Raw genomic sequence first — 15,634 nt, 5'->3', positions numbered from 1 at the left:
GGGAGAGAGAGGCGCCGGCTGTCAGAACCTGGCCGAGCGTCTATCTCTCTCTCTCTCTCTCTCTCCTCACCGCTCGGCCTTATTTCTGTGACAGCGGCTTCGTCCTCCGCCCCCTAATGGGGAATGATCCGTTTTTAACTCCATGTATTGAATGTATCAAATTAAAATGATGACAAAATTTATAACTATTGCCTTGCAGGAAATGCATCAATCTCGCAAAAGAGAAACCAGACACTGACATGACACCCAAGACTGGAATAAAGCCCATCAGGTTTTGTGGCCCATCTACAAACACCCATATTCGAGTGAAGAAATCAACCTCCCAAGACGACAGTCCAGGGGTGTCAAAGAGCACAGCTCCAAAAAGAGCAAGTGACGACACTGATGTAGAATCGGAAAAAGCTGAAACAAAACTCAGGCGCTTGACCAGTGACAGTAATGGGGAAAAACCTTTCATCTTAGAACCAGAGTCCAGCAGTCGCAAAAGGGAAGGCCAGGATGACCCTAAACCTTCAACCTTAAGAAAGCCGGCTTGTAGTCGTGCGATACGTCTAAAGAGACCATCTCTGGGCGCGACGTCTGTGAATGAACTTCCAACACTGAATGAATTAAAACAAAAGCCTTCCCTACAACTCCTCCTAGATAAAAAACAGTGACACCTTGGTATTTTAATATTGATACTATATGAACGGATAGAAATGATCTTTTTTAGGAAGGTTTTTTTTGTTGTAATTAAATGCACTTTGACATTAAGATAGTCTCTGTGGCCTCTCTCTGTTTCTCCAGGATCTTTAGTTTAACGCATGCACCTGATACTAATGGGGCTACAATGTGATTGTGCTGCTAAACTCTGTGCGGGTTAGACAGTAAGCAGGATTTTTTCCACAGGATGCCGGTACAGTGTGGCAGAGAGCAGCCATACTCTGATCCCTTTCCACTATGCAACGTTTTAGTGACCTGTGCAAAAGCTCAGGCATAGAGACATGTAGGGAGCAGGGCAATTCTTACACAAATAGCAGCTTGTAAAAAAGAAACATCAATATTTGCATATCTGGTTTTGAAATAGAAGTTATGTGGTGCTGGCAGGTTTGCAGGCTTTCATATGAAACATCAATAACTGTTCTCATAGTTAGCTTTGTGTACTTTCAATGCAATTCTTCAGCTTAAAGTGAAACGAATGTAGGGGGTGAGTTGTCATACTGTGAATGCTTGCTTTCCATACTTCTTCTTGGTCAGTTACTCACAGGATTAGAATAAGCAGATCAGTAAGGAGAGGTTAGCAATGGCTGCTATGTGTGAAACAATACACAAAAAACAGAAAAAAGGTAAGCGCACTACTAAAGATGTAAATTAATGTAGTAGGTGGTATAAGATGTGCGGTCTCCTTTAACAGGGAGAGGACCCGCTGCATTATGTGTGAAACAAGTTACATAGTATTTGTGGTTGAATAAAGACATCAATCCATCAAGTCCAACCTATTGTGTGTGTGTGTGTATAGGTCCATGAGTGTTCTCATTCTTACGAGTACCTGTACCTTTGTACATTACGGTCTCTCAGGAAATCGTCCAAGAGCTTCTTAAATGTTTCCAGACTAATGCTGCTTGAGGCAGCGAGTTCCAGACCCTAACCGCGCAAACTGAGAAGAACCCCATTCGCCCCTTGTGTTTGAATTTTTTTACCTGTTTAGGTGGTGTCCTCTAGTCTTTGTTACGGAATTAATCTTAAAGAGTTTGTTGCTATGACTATTGAACATTTTGTACATGAAAATCATGTCCCCCTTAATCTCCTTACTTCCATCGTAAACATGTTTAAATTTAGTAGCCTTGTCTCGTAGCTCTGGTCCTCCATCCCCTTTATGAGTTTGGTCGCCCTCCGCTGGACTCTCTCCAGTTCAAGGACATCCCCTCTGTGTACCGGTGCCCAAAACTGCACCGCATACTCCAGGTGAGGCCGAACCAGTGATGTGTAAAGTGGCAAAATTATAGACTTATCCCTGCAAAACATTCCCTTCTTGATGCAGGACAAGATCCTACTAGCTTTGCTTACAGCAACCTGGCACTGTAATTTATTATTCAGTTTGTGGTCTAAAATGACCCCCAAATCTTCATTTCCGACTTCCCTAGCGGCATACCCATAATTGTATAGTCCATTTGCCTATTTTTGCTCCCAAAGTGCATAACTTTGCATTTATCGACATTAAACCTCATCTGCCACATAGTTGCCCATTCCCCTATTTTATCCAGGTCCTCTTGCAATGTTACACTATCTTGGTCTGTTTCTATTACCCTCCCAATTTTGGTATCGTCAGCAAACACTGACATATCGCTGTGTACTCCATCCCCGATGTCGTTAATAAACAGGTTGAAAAGCATGGGACCCAGCACAGAACCCTGAGGCACACCGCTAATGACACTAGCCCAGTCTGAAAGGGCGCCATTTATTGATACTCTCTGTACCTGTTCCTTAAAGCGGACCTGTACACATATCTTTCAAATAACAACAAACACACCTCTAGAAATGTTTAGTAATGACAATCTACAAACACATACTTCTAGATAATTGCCGGCTTTGTATTCTTTGCATACCTTATTACTCTTTTCTTCCCCAGTCTTCTGGCAGTGGCCATGTTTACTAAGGGCAGATTACTAGCTCTCATTACTTCCTAGATTTCTGGCACATGTGACTAGAACATGTGACCATGCACATCATCTCAGGGGAGGAAAATGCCTTTCCCTGAGATGAGATTTCCCAGCAATGCTCTGCAGATGTAACCTTCCTGGGATGCAATGCTTGAGCAAACTGAGGTCATTTTGCCCTTTCAAAGCAGGAAGTGAATGCTCTGCACGTGTAAGTATTTCATAATCACAGCATTTTACACCTGACATGTCTTTGTTATTATTTATCATCACACATAGAGAGGAATGGATTGGTAGAATTTGATTTCTGAGTGTAAAGGTCTGCTTTAAGAATGAAGGAATCCTATGAGCATTGTAGTGTTAACATGACAACATTATGGCATTTGTTATCTGCAATAATGTTATTGGTGATGTCAGAGGAAGGGGCAGAAGCAGTCTGTCAGTGGCAGGCAGGCGATTGCAAGACAATGGTAAGCTATATTTCTTGAAATCTAAACAAATGAAGGAGGTGAAGCACGTGCTACTAATTGATAGCCTGTATCTTTTTACAAGATTTAGGGGAAACACCTTTTGAAACTCAGTAAATGTGATCACTTGGTCTTTTTGGTGGTCTTTGATCTTAGTAAGGTCACGTTTTGTGCAAGGGACCAGCACGCTCCTGTAAACTTCACAGCACCCTACCTAAGACACCCCCACATTTCTTTTGCTGTGCATCCCTGCTGACCACTAGCTTCTGCAGACTTTAGCTTTGCAATCTTCTGATCAGTTGCTTGATTACACTCTAATAGAGTGCAAATAAGCAACTTATCAGCAGATTGCACAGCTAAGGTCAAAGCATCCATATCTGAAGGGATTCTGGGTTTTTGGGGTTCCCCTGCTCCTCTGGGGGAGCCAGGACCACGGCAAATAGCTGTTCACAGCACTTCCTGCTCGGAGCTGTCACAAGCCCAATTCAAATGCCTGTTACACAGGAGATAGGACAGCCCTGTTTAATAGACCCCTGATGTCTCCATAAAGAGAACTGGTCACCTCCAAATGATGTCACATAGGGGCCTGTTAAGTTTTTGCTATCACACAGGGGCTAAGTAAAAAATAATAAAAAGTGAAAAAAATTTAAAATAAGAAAACCAACTCCGCCGCCCCAGCCATCTGCATATGAATGAAAATGCGTGCGTAGGGCATGCACATGTACATAAACTATGATTGCTCCATGCGTTGGGTATCACTAGAAAAGTAAGAGTTCTAGGCCCATAATTCACTATTAACTCTAAACCATTGAGCAGTGAAGGCTTTTAAAGCGTCGCCTATGGACAATTTTGAGTACTATCATTTGTGAGCATTGCACAAGCATACGCAATTTTAATGCTTGACATGTTTGGTATCCATTCACTCGATGTAACCCCTCCTCTTTTATATTTTACCAAACAAATGGGTATTATTTTCTGTTTCTGTGAACTAAAATGATTAGGGTATTTTATCCTAAAAATATTGATTTGATAAACATTTGCACAGATACCGTGTGACATAAAAAATTGCAACTAGCTTTTTTTGATTCTACAGGGCCTCCACTTTCACAAAATATATAGTTTGGAGGTGCTGAGCTGTTTTCTAGCCAAAAATTAAGATTTTATCGTATGTGCACAATTTAAAAATTTGCTCCGGACAGCAAGTGGTTAAACAAAGGAGGACTAGCTACAAGTAGGATGTCTTGATACTCTGGTACTTGCTGATCCCAATTACCAATACATTTTCTTAAAGGGACTTGTGACATTTTGTCTAAAACAACACAGACTGATGAATTTAGGGCAGTTTCTCACCCGGGCTAAATACAGATGTCCCCAAAGCAGAATACAGATGTCAGCAGAGCACAATACATCCCAGCAGAGTACAATAGATTTCATTACAACAGCACAATACATACCACCAGAGCAGCAGGCTGTAATCTCAACTGGGCAGCATGTGGATCTCTGCAGGGCTCTCAGTTGATCGGACGGGTGCCAGGGTCCGGGGCTGTACTGTGCAATGTGTGGGGCTGTCCATGGCTGTGCCAGGAAGTATAGAAACGACAGGCACTGCCAGTGACAGCTATTGCCAGGTCCCTACAAGCGTGGGAACTCAGCAGCTGCAGCGGTTTAAAAATGTAAAAGTCCGGTATTGACCTTAAGAATCAGGGCATTTTCACACGTACAAGTACTCGTGAAAATGCCTGGTATCGGGACATCCCTAGCTACAAGTGTTGGGGAAAAAAAAAAGGTAAGACGGAAGTTCAGCTTTAAAGCAGAGGTTTGGTAGCAGTAATGCTACAATGTTGCTTTACAAACCTGCCTCTCATAGTACCCGAGTGTGGACTCTTCCTCCATTTGGATTAACACTTTCTCCTGCCCTGAGCCTTATCCACACGGGCATGCAGTTTCTCTTGTCATTTAAGATTTTAGACTCCTTTATAGCTCATTTATGATAAATCCTTATGTTAACATTTTTATGTGCCAGAAGCATTTTTTTTTAAAGGAGAACTCTGGGGTCAGTGTTTTTCCCCATCGTTCTCCTTAGGGTAATGGGAGGACACAAACTAGCTCAGTATACCGCGAGCTACAGCTCACGGTATACTGAGACGCCGGAGCGGATCCCGACGTATATGACGGGATCCGCCCAGCTGCATGACTGACTGCTGGCTTAGCCTATCTAGAGGCAGAGCCAGCTGTACCCGCCCCCTCCCCCGTCCGTTCCGCCAGTCAGCGCTGGCAGATCGGAGCGGGGAGGGGGGAATCCAGCCCCTCCCCTTGTCACGGAAGAGAGCCGTGACAGGATCGAGAGGTGAGCGAACCCGGTATGTGTTCGCTCACCTCCCGATCTACTGAGCCGACCTGTGACAGTCTCATTGTCACAGGTCGGCTAGAACTATGAGGTGAGTGGAAATCACTCACCTCATAGTTCTCCTTTAAATTAAAATCCTGGTTCACAGTGTGGACAGGAGTAGCTTGTGCAGTGGCAAGGAAAGAATGTCTATTATAAATAAAGCAACCTTACTGTATTTGTCAATGGAAACTTGCTGACAGGAGGACACGTGACTACCTCCTAATGATAATGTTCCTTTACTATCTATTCAGCAGGTTGAAGGTGACTTCATTGTGGAAGCAGAGGTCATGGGACTGGTCATCAATATTACCTGCTGATTGTTTCCCAAGGACTGATTTACAGAGCCTTGATCTATACTGTAAATGTGGTGAAAACTAGCCTTTGCTTCCTTATGACAAAGCTTCCCCCCGATGACTGATGGAGGAATAGTCAAGCAGCAACAGGAGAGGTTCGGAAAGCAGATCCCCATATGGTCCTCAGGTACAGCTATTAAGGTAAAGGCACAGAACGTTAACTGCTACTTTACAGAAGGAATTAAGACGTTTTCCTTTATTACAGCTTAGGATAATTCCAGGTTTTAGATGTTCCCTATAACAGAGCAAATCTTCTGGTCCACTTTGATGACCAAGTTGCATTACCTGATTGGAAATTACAGTACACATTTAGTAAGCACAGATTTTAAGCTAGAAGTTTGTGACTAGCCACTGCAATGACACTGTTTCACTAGCGAACATAGCAGTCACACAAGGGGTGCATCATTTTGAATGAGTCACCCAACTCATAAACATGCATTATAAGAAGGAGCTGCTTCACTGTTGAGGCAATGATCAAGAAGTGAGCAGAGTATGAATGAAGCAGGGAGATGCATGCATTGGAGATCTTTGGATACAGCTTCCACTCCAGTAAAAACGACATTGAGTAGAAGAGTAGTGACATACACATCCATGCGGCATGCACACACGTAAATGGCCGATCCCGGGAGGGACATGTGCTGAGTCTGATTGAGTGCAGCAGCCTGTTCCTCCCTATGGGAAGATGCGGCCATATGCTGTCATACGAACACCCAAACTGCACATCTGTGCGGGTCCGGGTGTCCCCACTTGGATGCAGACAGGATGCATCAAGAGTGAGTACCTACACACAGGAAATGCACTGCTTTTCCAGGAGCAATCAAGATCAAAGTTAAGTCTTTCAGGGTACTTTTTAAGAACACTTCTAGATGTTCCTTATAAGTTAACAAAACTTTACTCTTTGAATTAAGGTTTATTTTAAACTCACACTGATATGAAGGGGAAGTTCACTGCAATGAGATTTTATCATCTACTATGTGACTTTCTGTGATGAATGATTCATTTCATTCATCATGCCATAGACAACATTTTTACAATCCCAATGCCCTCAAATAATTGCAAACACATACCGAGTACAAATGTATTTAAACAGTTTATCTGTCATTTTCAATTATACGATTTCTTACATATACTGTACATTAGAAAACCAGGACTCCATAGGGCAGTCTGAGAGGAAAAAACAAACCACTGAATAGAAGCTTCATGATAATGTGTATTCCGTTCACTCTAATACTTTTGAATGCTGAATGTGTGTGATGATCCAGTCTGGCTTTACCCCCTGAGTAAATTCTCTGGTGAACCTAGAAAAGAGAACAACATCCAATGGGCAAAAGACAAAAACAAACCAAACACATGTAGAATCAGTAATCACTGGGGCGTCTGGCTGTGACTGGCAGCTACATTATGGCGTTGTGGAAGAGGGGCGAATTGTGGAAACCTCACTAGTTGAGCTGCATTAGGTGATTCAAACCTTTGATGTCCACTTATCTTTATACTTGTATGATGAAAGGCCGAAACATTTCAATTTATATGATATTAAATGATTTCATTTATCAGATGACTGGATATAGTTCAATTCACAAACATTTTAAAGAGACACTGTGCCCCCTCCCCCCCTCTTTTGTTTTTCTTTCTTCAAACAAAGCGATAATTTATATATTTTGGGTGTTTCCTAGCCCCCAAATGCTGCAGCGTGATCGCATGGATTACTAGCAGGGAGTGGGTCAGGAGCAGGGCCGGCCTTAGGGGTGTGCAAGCTGTGGTAATGAACGAAAACTAAAAAAGTTTTCATTCGTTTCATCAAACAAAACAAATTTGTATGCTATTTTGGATTCAGTCATTGGCGTGTTCTGGAGGCGGGGAGCATGACACCGCACGTGTTGGGCGCCGCCATCTTGGTGTATATCAGGTATACACCAAGATGGCGGTGCCTATATCGGCGTGTGACGTCACCTGACATCAAAGCATGCATGGCGTCATGTAACGTCATGGTCCCCACCTCCAAGATGGTGGCACGCATTCACAGAACACGCCGGTGGCCAACATGGCCACCGCACATTCTCAAACAAATTATTATGTGCCGGAATACATTTTTCGTATATTCGGGCAAATAGTAATTCATTAATTTACATGTAGTCTGGGTTTTGTGTTCTGTTCTTTATTTTTACTTTTCTAGATATACTTACTTGAAAAAAGGGATCGGCATGACAACCTGACACTTTATTTTTATAGAATCTATTTTAGTTTGACATTTATTGTTTATCACTTGTTTGCCTTCTCTTGTTTTATGTAATAAGAATACTTCTATTGTGCCTACAAGTTTAATACCTTTGAATAAAAGTTTATTTTTATCATACTTTTAAATATATTTTTGTTTGTGGCTTAACAAAATGGGAGTCTTTAAATGGTGCGGATATTGGGGGGGTCACTGAGGGGCGCTGTGAAGCTTTCGCCTAAATGCCTAAGGCCGGCCCTGGTCAGGAGCATACCCCTGGCTTAGTTAGTGTCTGCTGCCATATCGATAGGGCTGAAATAACAAATTAGATATTAATTGATAATGAAACTCGTCGATCATTTTCATTATTGATTAGTTGGTCTGTCGATTAGTTGGCCGGGCAGCGAACACAATTAAGCCTGCGAAGTCCATGAGACACTGCACGCGGAAGCCACGCGCAAAAAAGGGAATCGGCGGTGCGCGGAGCGTCGCGTGCAGTGTGTCTAGCAATATCCTCTCCTGCGCTCAGCTAGGCAACATGAAAAATTTCATCTCTAGCCAGTCGGCTCACGTGTATAAATCAGTCAGGACGCGGATTCAAGTGTGCAGCCAATGGGATTCCCCCAGACAAAAGCATCTGGTAAGAGGAATCCAGGAGACAAGTCTGCTCGGTAATGTTTCCTTCCTGTACAAGTTCTTTCTGTGACATATACCAGGGATGAGAGCTATGTAGAAAGAATGAATATATGTCCATTAAATAATGAAACATTTAATTAAATAATTCATATTTAATCAATATTTAATAATTAAATAACAAATAGTTATACAGTAAATAATTAATATGTATTAATAATTAACTAAACAATATTAAATATGAATTAAAACATTTTTATATATTTTTTTAATCCGATTAACCGAAAAAATAATCGGCCAACTAATCGATTATGAAAATAATCGTTAGTTGCAGCCCTACATAGCGACTGGTGTGTGTGCGCCAGATCCTCGGGGAGAACACTAAAATGACAGGAGGGAGAAGGAGATGCAGCTGAGTTGAGGAATCAACTCTTCTGGGAGCAGTTGAATTTCCAGCCATTTCAAAAGTTTTTCAAAAGCAAAAATAGTGCCAGTAAGGTTTACAAACATTTTATTGATATAGGATATTACTGTGGTGACAGGGCCTCTAACTTTACATCTCATCTTTATTGGCATGTAGAGATCTGGCTTTTTATATGACTGTGGGCAGGGCTTAGCATTAGGGGGGGCTGGGGGGTTAATAATGACTTAAGATAGATGTTGTGGCCCCAGATATATACATATACAGAATGGAGCGGAGTATGTAATGTACCTGACAACACGTAACATTTCCCCATAAGAAATTGTAAAGATGCCTGTGGCTGGAGTTCCACCTTAAAACCAGGATATAGACTAAATCTGAAAACAGAAGTTTATAAGGTCCTTACTCATAGGTTGCTATGAGGATACGCTGTGTGTCCATTATATTATGGTTTCCATAGACCACTTGGAAGAGTGGTACTGCCGATGTGTCTTCAGCCAGAAGGTCCATATCCTTCACATACCAAAAATACATAAGTATATTGACAAACTTTCTTCCTGTCAAAGTACAAATAGAAAACGTAATTAACAGTCATATTGTTCTCTTTCCTTGTGGGCATCGTTTTGACAAACCAGTAACAGCATCCAGCTAATCACTTGAATTGTCTACTAAACACCAGTGTAAAAGCAGAAACTAATACAATGTCATTTATTTTACTTCCAAACATAAGAATTATTTACAGAAAAGTACTTATGTTTGGTTTGCTAACTAACACAGTACAAAAAAATGTAATTTGTATAACATGATATACCGGTAAATACCTCTGTCAAAGATAACATCATTGTAAGCTCCCATTTAACAAGTCCAGATAAAAAAACAAATACATTTGCACAAATATTAGTATCGTCTGCTCTTCCTTCATAAATAAAAGAAAAAAGAGAATACATTTGCACAAATATGTTATAAATATATACAAATATATTGTATTTAAAAAATGTGTATGTGCTCAGATCTGCCTTCATATGCAAACGAGCTCCCCCTCACCAAATTCAACCACCATAATTATTAGTGAGTTGTCTCTTCTCCCAGGAAGATTATGTTAATCTCTAGGACATGTTTGACTTCCTATTAGCACTGCAGATGTTATACTTTCTATATGCACAGCACCACCAAGTGGCTTAAACAGAGTTTGAAATCTAAAATAGAGATGCCAGGTTCCATGTACTTTTGTATGTCTCAGACAACAGTAACAGGATTTAATTTTTCTGTATCTCAAGGACTGCAAGTGGACTCCAAAAAAACAACATAGGAGTCGAACTGCTTGTCATTGCAGTCAAAATGTTTGAAGCAATGCAGTTTTAAAATCAAACTTATCTGTGTAACATTGCTATATCTAGTATATGTCTATCTATCTATACACACACATTATTCTTAGATATTAGCAGACCAGCTGAACACAGTACCATCCAGATATTTAGGATGTACATGCTTCTGTATTTGTACACAGCTGGGGGGGGTATGTGTGTGTCAATGGCAACTGTACACTAGAGCTACATTTGATCCTTCGTTCTTCCATATAGATAAATGAACTGGGAACCCAAGTGCAATACAAACAACAAGAAATCAAAGCTTTGGCAGGCTAAACCTGATCACATTTATAATGCGTTTTGATGACCTAAATTTAAAACTAAAAACTGGATGAATAACATGAAATTGAACCATACTACACATACCATTGTCGTACTGTACATTAACATTCCAAGGAGACAAGCCCTTTATTTCATCTGACTCGACTAGCAGAGCTTTCCTGTAGTTGTCAGACAGTACTGAACATTTTTCTTTCAAGTCCGTCAGGATCTGCCACAGAAAAAAACGAAAAAAAAAAAAAACGTAATTACTGGCAATTAAAAATGTTCTTTTCTACATACAGACTGGCAGCACTGTGCAAAGCAATAAAGCCTCACTGGCTCTCGCAGCATAACCTCCTACTTCTAGTCTGATTTCTAATATATATTGGGATTGTGGGAAGATAATGTGGACCTAGATATAAGTATTAAAAAAACAGTGACTAAAGGAAGACTTTCTATATAACAATGACAGCTTTTAGTAGGCCTGGACACATTTTCCCATGGATCTTTAAACATTCTTTCCCCCCAGACAAATATATACAATATATATATACATACAATATCTCACAGCAGTGAGTACACCCCTCACATCTTTGTAAATATTTTATGATATCATTTCATGTGAAGACACTGAAGAAAATGACACTTTGCTACAATGTAAAGTAGTGAGTGTACAGCTTGTATATCAGTGTACATTTGCTGTCCCCTCAAAATAACTCAACACACAGCCATTAATGTCTAAACCGCTGGCAACAAAAGTGAGTAAACCCCTAAGTGAAAATGTCCAAATTGGGCCCAATTAGCCATTTTCCCTCCCCGGTGTCATGTGACTCGTTAGTGTTACAAGCTCTCAGGTGTGTTAAATTTGGTGTTATCGCTCTCACTCTCATACTGGTCACTGGAAGTTCAACATGGCACCTCATGGCAAAGAACTCTCTGAGAAACTGAAAAAAAGAATTGTTGCTCTACATAAAGATGGCCTAGGCTATAAGAAGATTGCCAAGACCCTGAAACTGAGCTGCAGCACGGTGGCCAAGACCATACAGCGGTTTAACAGGACAGGCTCCCCTCAGAACAGGCCTCGCCATGGTCGACCAAAGAAGTTGAGTGCACGTGCTCAGCATCATATCCAGAGGTTGTCTTTGGGAAATAGACAGATGAGTGCTGCCAGCATTGCTGCAGAGGTTGAAGGGGTGGGGGGGTCAGCCTGTCAGTGCTCAGACCATATGCCGCACTCTGCATCAAATTGGTCTGCATGGCTGTCGTCCCAGAAGGAAGCCAATTCTAAAGATGATGCACAAGAAGGCCCGCAAACAGTTTGCTGAAGACAAGCAGACTAAGGACATAGTTACTGGAACCATGTCCTGTGGTCTGATGAGACCAAGATAAACTTATTTGGTTCAGATGGTGTCAAGCGTGTGGTGGGAGTGTCATGGTCTGGGGCTGCATGAGTGCTGCCGGGATTGGGGAGCTAGAGTTTAACCCTTGCAGTGCGGGGGTAGCCCCACTTGCAAGGGTTAATAAAAAAAAAATCCTGCTTTAAAGCATTTACCTTTAAAATTGAGAACAAAGGATTTGGGTATAACATGATATGGAAAAAGTTAGGGTGCATTTTGGAAACTTATTCCATGGTTAAGCATGTATATAAAATCTACCAATGAAAATTCTGAAAGAACTGCCGATATTGGAGGTATCTTCTTCACAAAACATTTATTCGCCACCAGAAAGTTACAGTACAAAGAAGGAAAGCCTCTAAATTTGCTTTAAAGGAAAACTCAACTCTAAAAGGTAGCCATACACTGTACAACCCTTGCAAGACTTTTGTCTTGCGAGGGTTGTAAAGTACTTAAAAAAACGTACGATCTGCCCACCTTGGACGGGCAGATTGTACTTGCGATCATCGCAAGCCCGCCCCCTGAGGGGCGGGCTTCCGATGACTGCAATGAGTGGCGGCTTCCGATGACTGCAAACGGGCACTGTGCACGTGCGCACACCGGCCCGTTCGGCAGTTGTCGAACAAGCAGGCCCCTAACTCGCCGAGAATCATACGATTCCCGGCGGGTTTTCCAGCCTGCTTGTTTGACGGAAGACGTCAAAGAGTTCCTCTTCAAGCATCATGCACCACTATATAGCCCTACCAGCTAAGAGAAGCCAGGAATATGGGTCTATGGACAAACTATGTGCACTGTAAGATGCAACAGATCTCACATGAATGCAGTATAAAAACTTACCTCCTTGGCCACAAGATTTTCTAATTCATCAAATTTGCGCTGAGACAGCAGTCTAGAAACAAATGAGATAGCCTGAAAAGGAAAGATGAAAACCACCGGTGTTAGTAAATCACGATAATTTCACAGCAGAGAGAACATTACTGACACCAAATGATCTAAAGTAATCTCTGCTAAAGGGGAACAGCCAGTCATAACTCTCATCCTTCTGAGTTCAAACCTTGGGGATAAATCCTACGCCACTGTCTCCTAGCGCAGCCAATTCTAGATTTAAGAAAAGGATTTCTTGGCTTTGGTTCCCCGAGCACACTGAAAACACCGACTTAATCTCCCAAAATAATGTATTGTATTAAAAGAGGTATAGACTCCAGAGAGATAGAGACATCATCTTAATGCTGTACAAAGCATTAGTAAGACCTCATCTGGAATCTGCAGTTCAGTTTTGGGCACCAGGTCACATAAATGATGTTGTGGAGAGATTGAATTGATGCTTAAATGTAAGTAACATGCTAACACTTTGCTATGTCATAATGACACTTTGATATTAAATAAAAGGAGAACTATGAGGCGAGTGATTTTCACTTATCCTCATAGTTCGAGCCGACGTGTGACAATGAGACTGTCGCATGTCGCCTCAATAGATCAGGAAGTGAGCGAACACATACCGTCGCTCGCTCACTTCTCGCTCATGTCCCTGCATAGAGCCATGACTGTCACACATGGCTCCCTGCAGGGATCCTCCCCTCCCCGCTCCAATCCTGCAGCGCTGTCTGGCGGAATGGATGGGGGAGGGGGCAGGCACAGCCTCTAGAAAGGCAGAGCCAGCTGTCAATCACGCAGCTGGGTGGATCTCGACAGTAATGTCGGGATCTGTCCTGACTGCGGCAGTCTCAGTATACAGTGAGCAGCAGCTCGCGGTATACTGATCTTAGGGTGACGGGAGGACGCTAGTATATGTCCTCCCGTGACCCTTAGGAGAACTATGGGAAAAAGCCCTGACCCCATAGTTCTCCTTTAACAGTGCTTTTAGTTATTTCACTTGTGTTCTGCAATGCCAAGAGGGGAGAAGGATGGAGAAAGAAGAAGGGGGTACAGGCGTGGAGGAGGATACTGGTGCGAGGGATTGTGAAGGTACAGGTGTAAAGTAGGACGAAGAGGGTACAGGTGTTGAGAAGGAAGAAGGGGGTACAGGCATGGAGGAGGATGAAAAGGAAACAGGTGTGGAGAAGGAAAAAGATGGTAGAGGTGTGAAGGAAGAAAAAGAAGAGGGTACAGGTGTGGAAGAGGAAGAAGACGGTACAGATTAAGTCTGCAGCTAACGATTGTCTTCATAATCGATTAGTTGGCCGATTATTACCTTAGATTAATCTAATAAAATAAAAATGAATACCGTCACTTATTTAAAATAAAATACACAGTGCGGGCAATCACACTGCGGAGGTGCATTTAGGATCCATTGGAATGAATGGCACCGCAACGCACCTCCTGCAGCAAAATTTGTCAGGCCAAAACTGAAAATGTCTTTCTTTTTAAAATAACACACCCATTTTTTTTTTTTCTATTTTTAATTTGTTTAACTTTATTTTAATTTGTTTGCATTTTAAATTTTTTTTAATTTAAGTTTTTAAAAATGTTTTAGTCTTTTTAATTTTAGTTGATTTAACTTTTTTTTAAACTTTAGTTTTTTACTTTATTGCTGGGAGCAATAGCCAGCCTGCTATTGGATATTTCAAATTGCAATAGCAGGCTGGCTATTGCACCCGCCCACTACCTGCTGTCAATTAGCAGAGGAGGGACCTGATGGAGAAGAAGGGGAATGCAGTTACAGCAGTATCTCCTCCCTGCTGGTGCGGGCTGCAGCGGTCTGTGTCCCCACTGCCTCTGCCGATACAGGCGGGGAGAGCAGCGGGAATTGAAAGGGACACAGACTGCTGCAGCCAGCACCAGCGGGGAGAACGGAGGTGCAGAGCGTTGGCAACTAATCGAAAAGAAACTAATCGATGATGAGAATCGTTGCCAACTATTCTCATTATTGATTATAATCGATTTAATCGATTAGTTGTTGCAGCCCTAGTACAGGTGTGAAGAAAGAAGATGGTACAGATGTGGAGGAAGAATAATAATAAGGTACAGAGGCGGAGTAGGTACAGGTGTGGAGGAAGATGAAGAAAGAAGAACAGCAGCATCTTACTTGTCTGGCCCCCTCGCTGAACTCCTTGAGGTTGAAGTCCTGGTCTAGGAAGCTCCTGATTAAGAAGAAGAAGATTTCGGCTCGCAGCCGAATGAAAGGTTTAGGGACGCCGACAACCACTTTCTCCATCTCTGGCGGCCCCTGACTGCTGTACCCCCGCTTGGCACATAGCTGCTCCGCCGGTCGGTGGAGGAGTGGAAGCAGCACAGGACGACATATAAAAATCGGTCGCCTTAGACACAATGAAAGTCGAAGCGCTGTACTCCACATCGTGCGCACTGTCCTAATCTGTCCCCGAGAAACACTATCCACGGTTCAAAGGGTCCGTTTGTTACTTGATACCTATTCAGTAAATGGAACGCAATATAGCAAAATATATAACCTTAATGTTAAAGTTATGTATTAGAAATTATATAAACAACTTCCTGGATGACAACTGACTCCACTATTCTTAATTATTAAAGAGCCCCTGAACA

The 15,634-nt window shown here is 42.1% G+C and overlaps 2 protein-coding genes across 2 annotated transcripts in view; one reads left to right on the top strand and one right to left on the bottom strand.

Annotated features, from left to right (window-relative positions):
* The window catches only part of KCTD18 (potassium channel tetramerization domain containing 18), an 11,774-nt gene extending 11,118 nt beyond the window's left edge, over positions 1-656 (top strand). Inside the window, exon 6 of the mRNA XM_018569210.1 lies at positions 200-656. Within this exon, the coding sequence (XP_018424712.1) occupies positions 200-656 (457 nt within the window). The remainder of the gene's footprint in view (positions 1-199) is intronic.
* A 6,379-nt stretch (positions 657-7,035) lies between these two features.
* Positions 7,036-15,287, bottom strand: CUNH2orf47 (chromosome unknown C2orf47 homolog). The gene is made up of 5 exons (XM_018569208.1): positions 15,159-15,287; positions 12,971-13,042; positions 10,845-10,968; positions 9,518-9,668; positions 7,036-7,143 (listed from the first exon to the last, which is right to left on the bottom strand). The coding sequence occupies exons 1-5, from the start codon at positions 15,285-15,287 to the stop codon at positions 7,065-7,067; spliced, it is 555 nt and encodes a 184-aa protein (XP_018424710.1). The 3' UTR covers positions 7,036-7,064.
* Between the last annotated feature and the right edge of the window lie 347 nt (positions 15,288-15,634).

This window comes from Nanorana parkeri, unplaced genomic scaffold (genome assembly GCF_000935625.1).
Source record: "Nanorana parkeri isolate BGI_ZX_2015 unplaced genomic scaffold, ASM93562v1 scaffold1304, whole genome shotgun sequence".
Taxonomy (NCBI): Eukaryota; Metazoa; Chordata; class Amphibia; order Anura; family Dicroglossidae; genus Nanorana; species Nanorana parkeri.
This window is presented reverse-complemented; position numbering and strand designations above follow the sequence as displayed.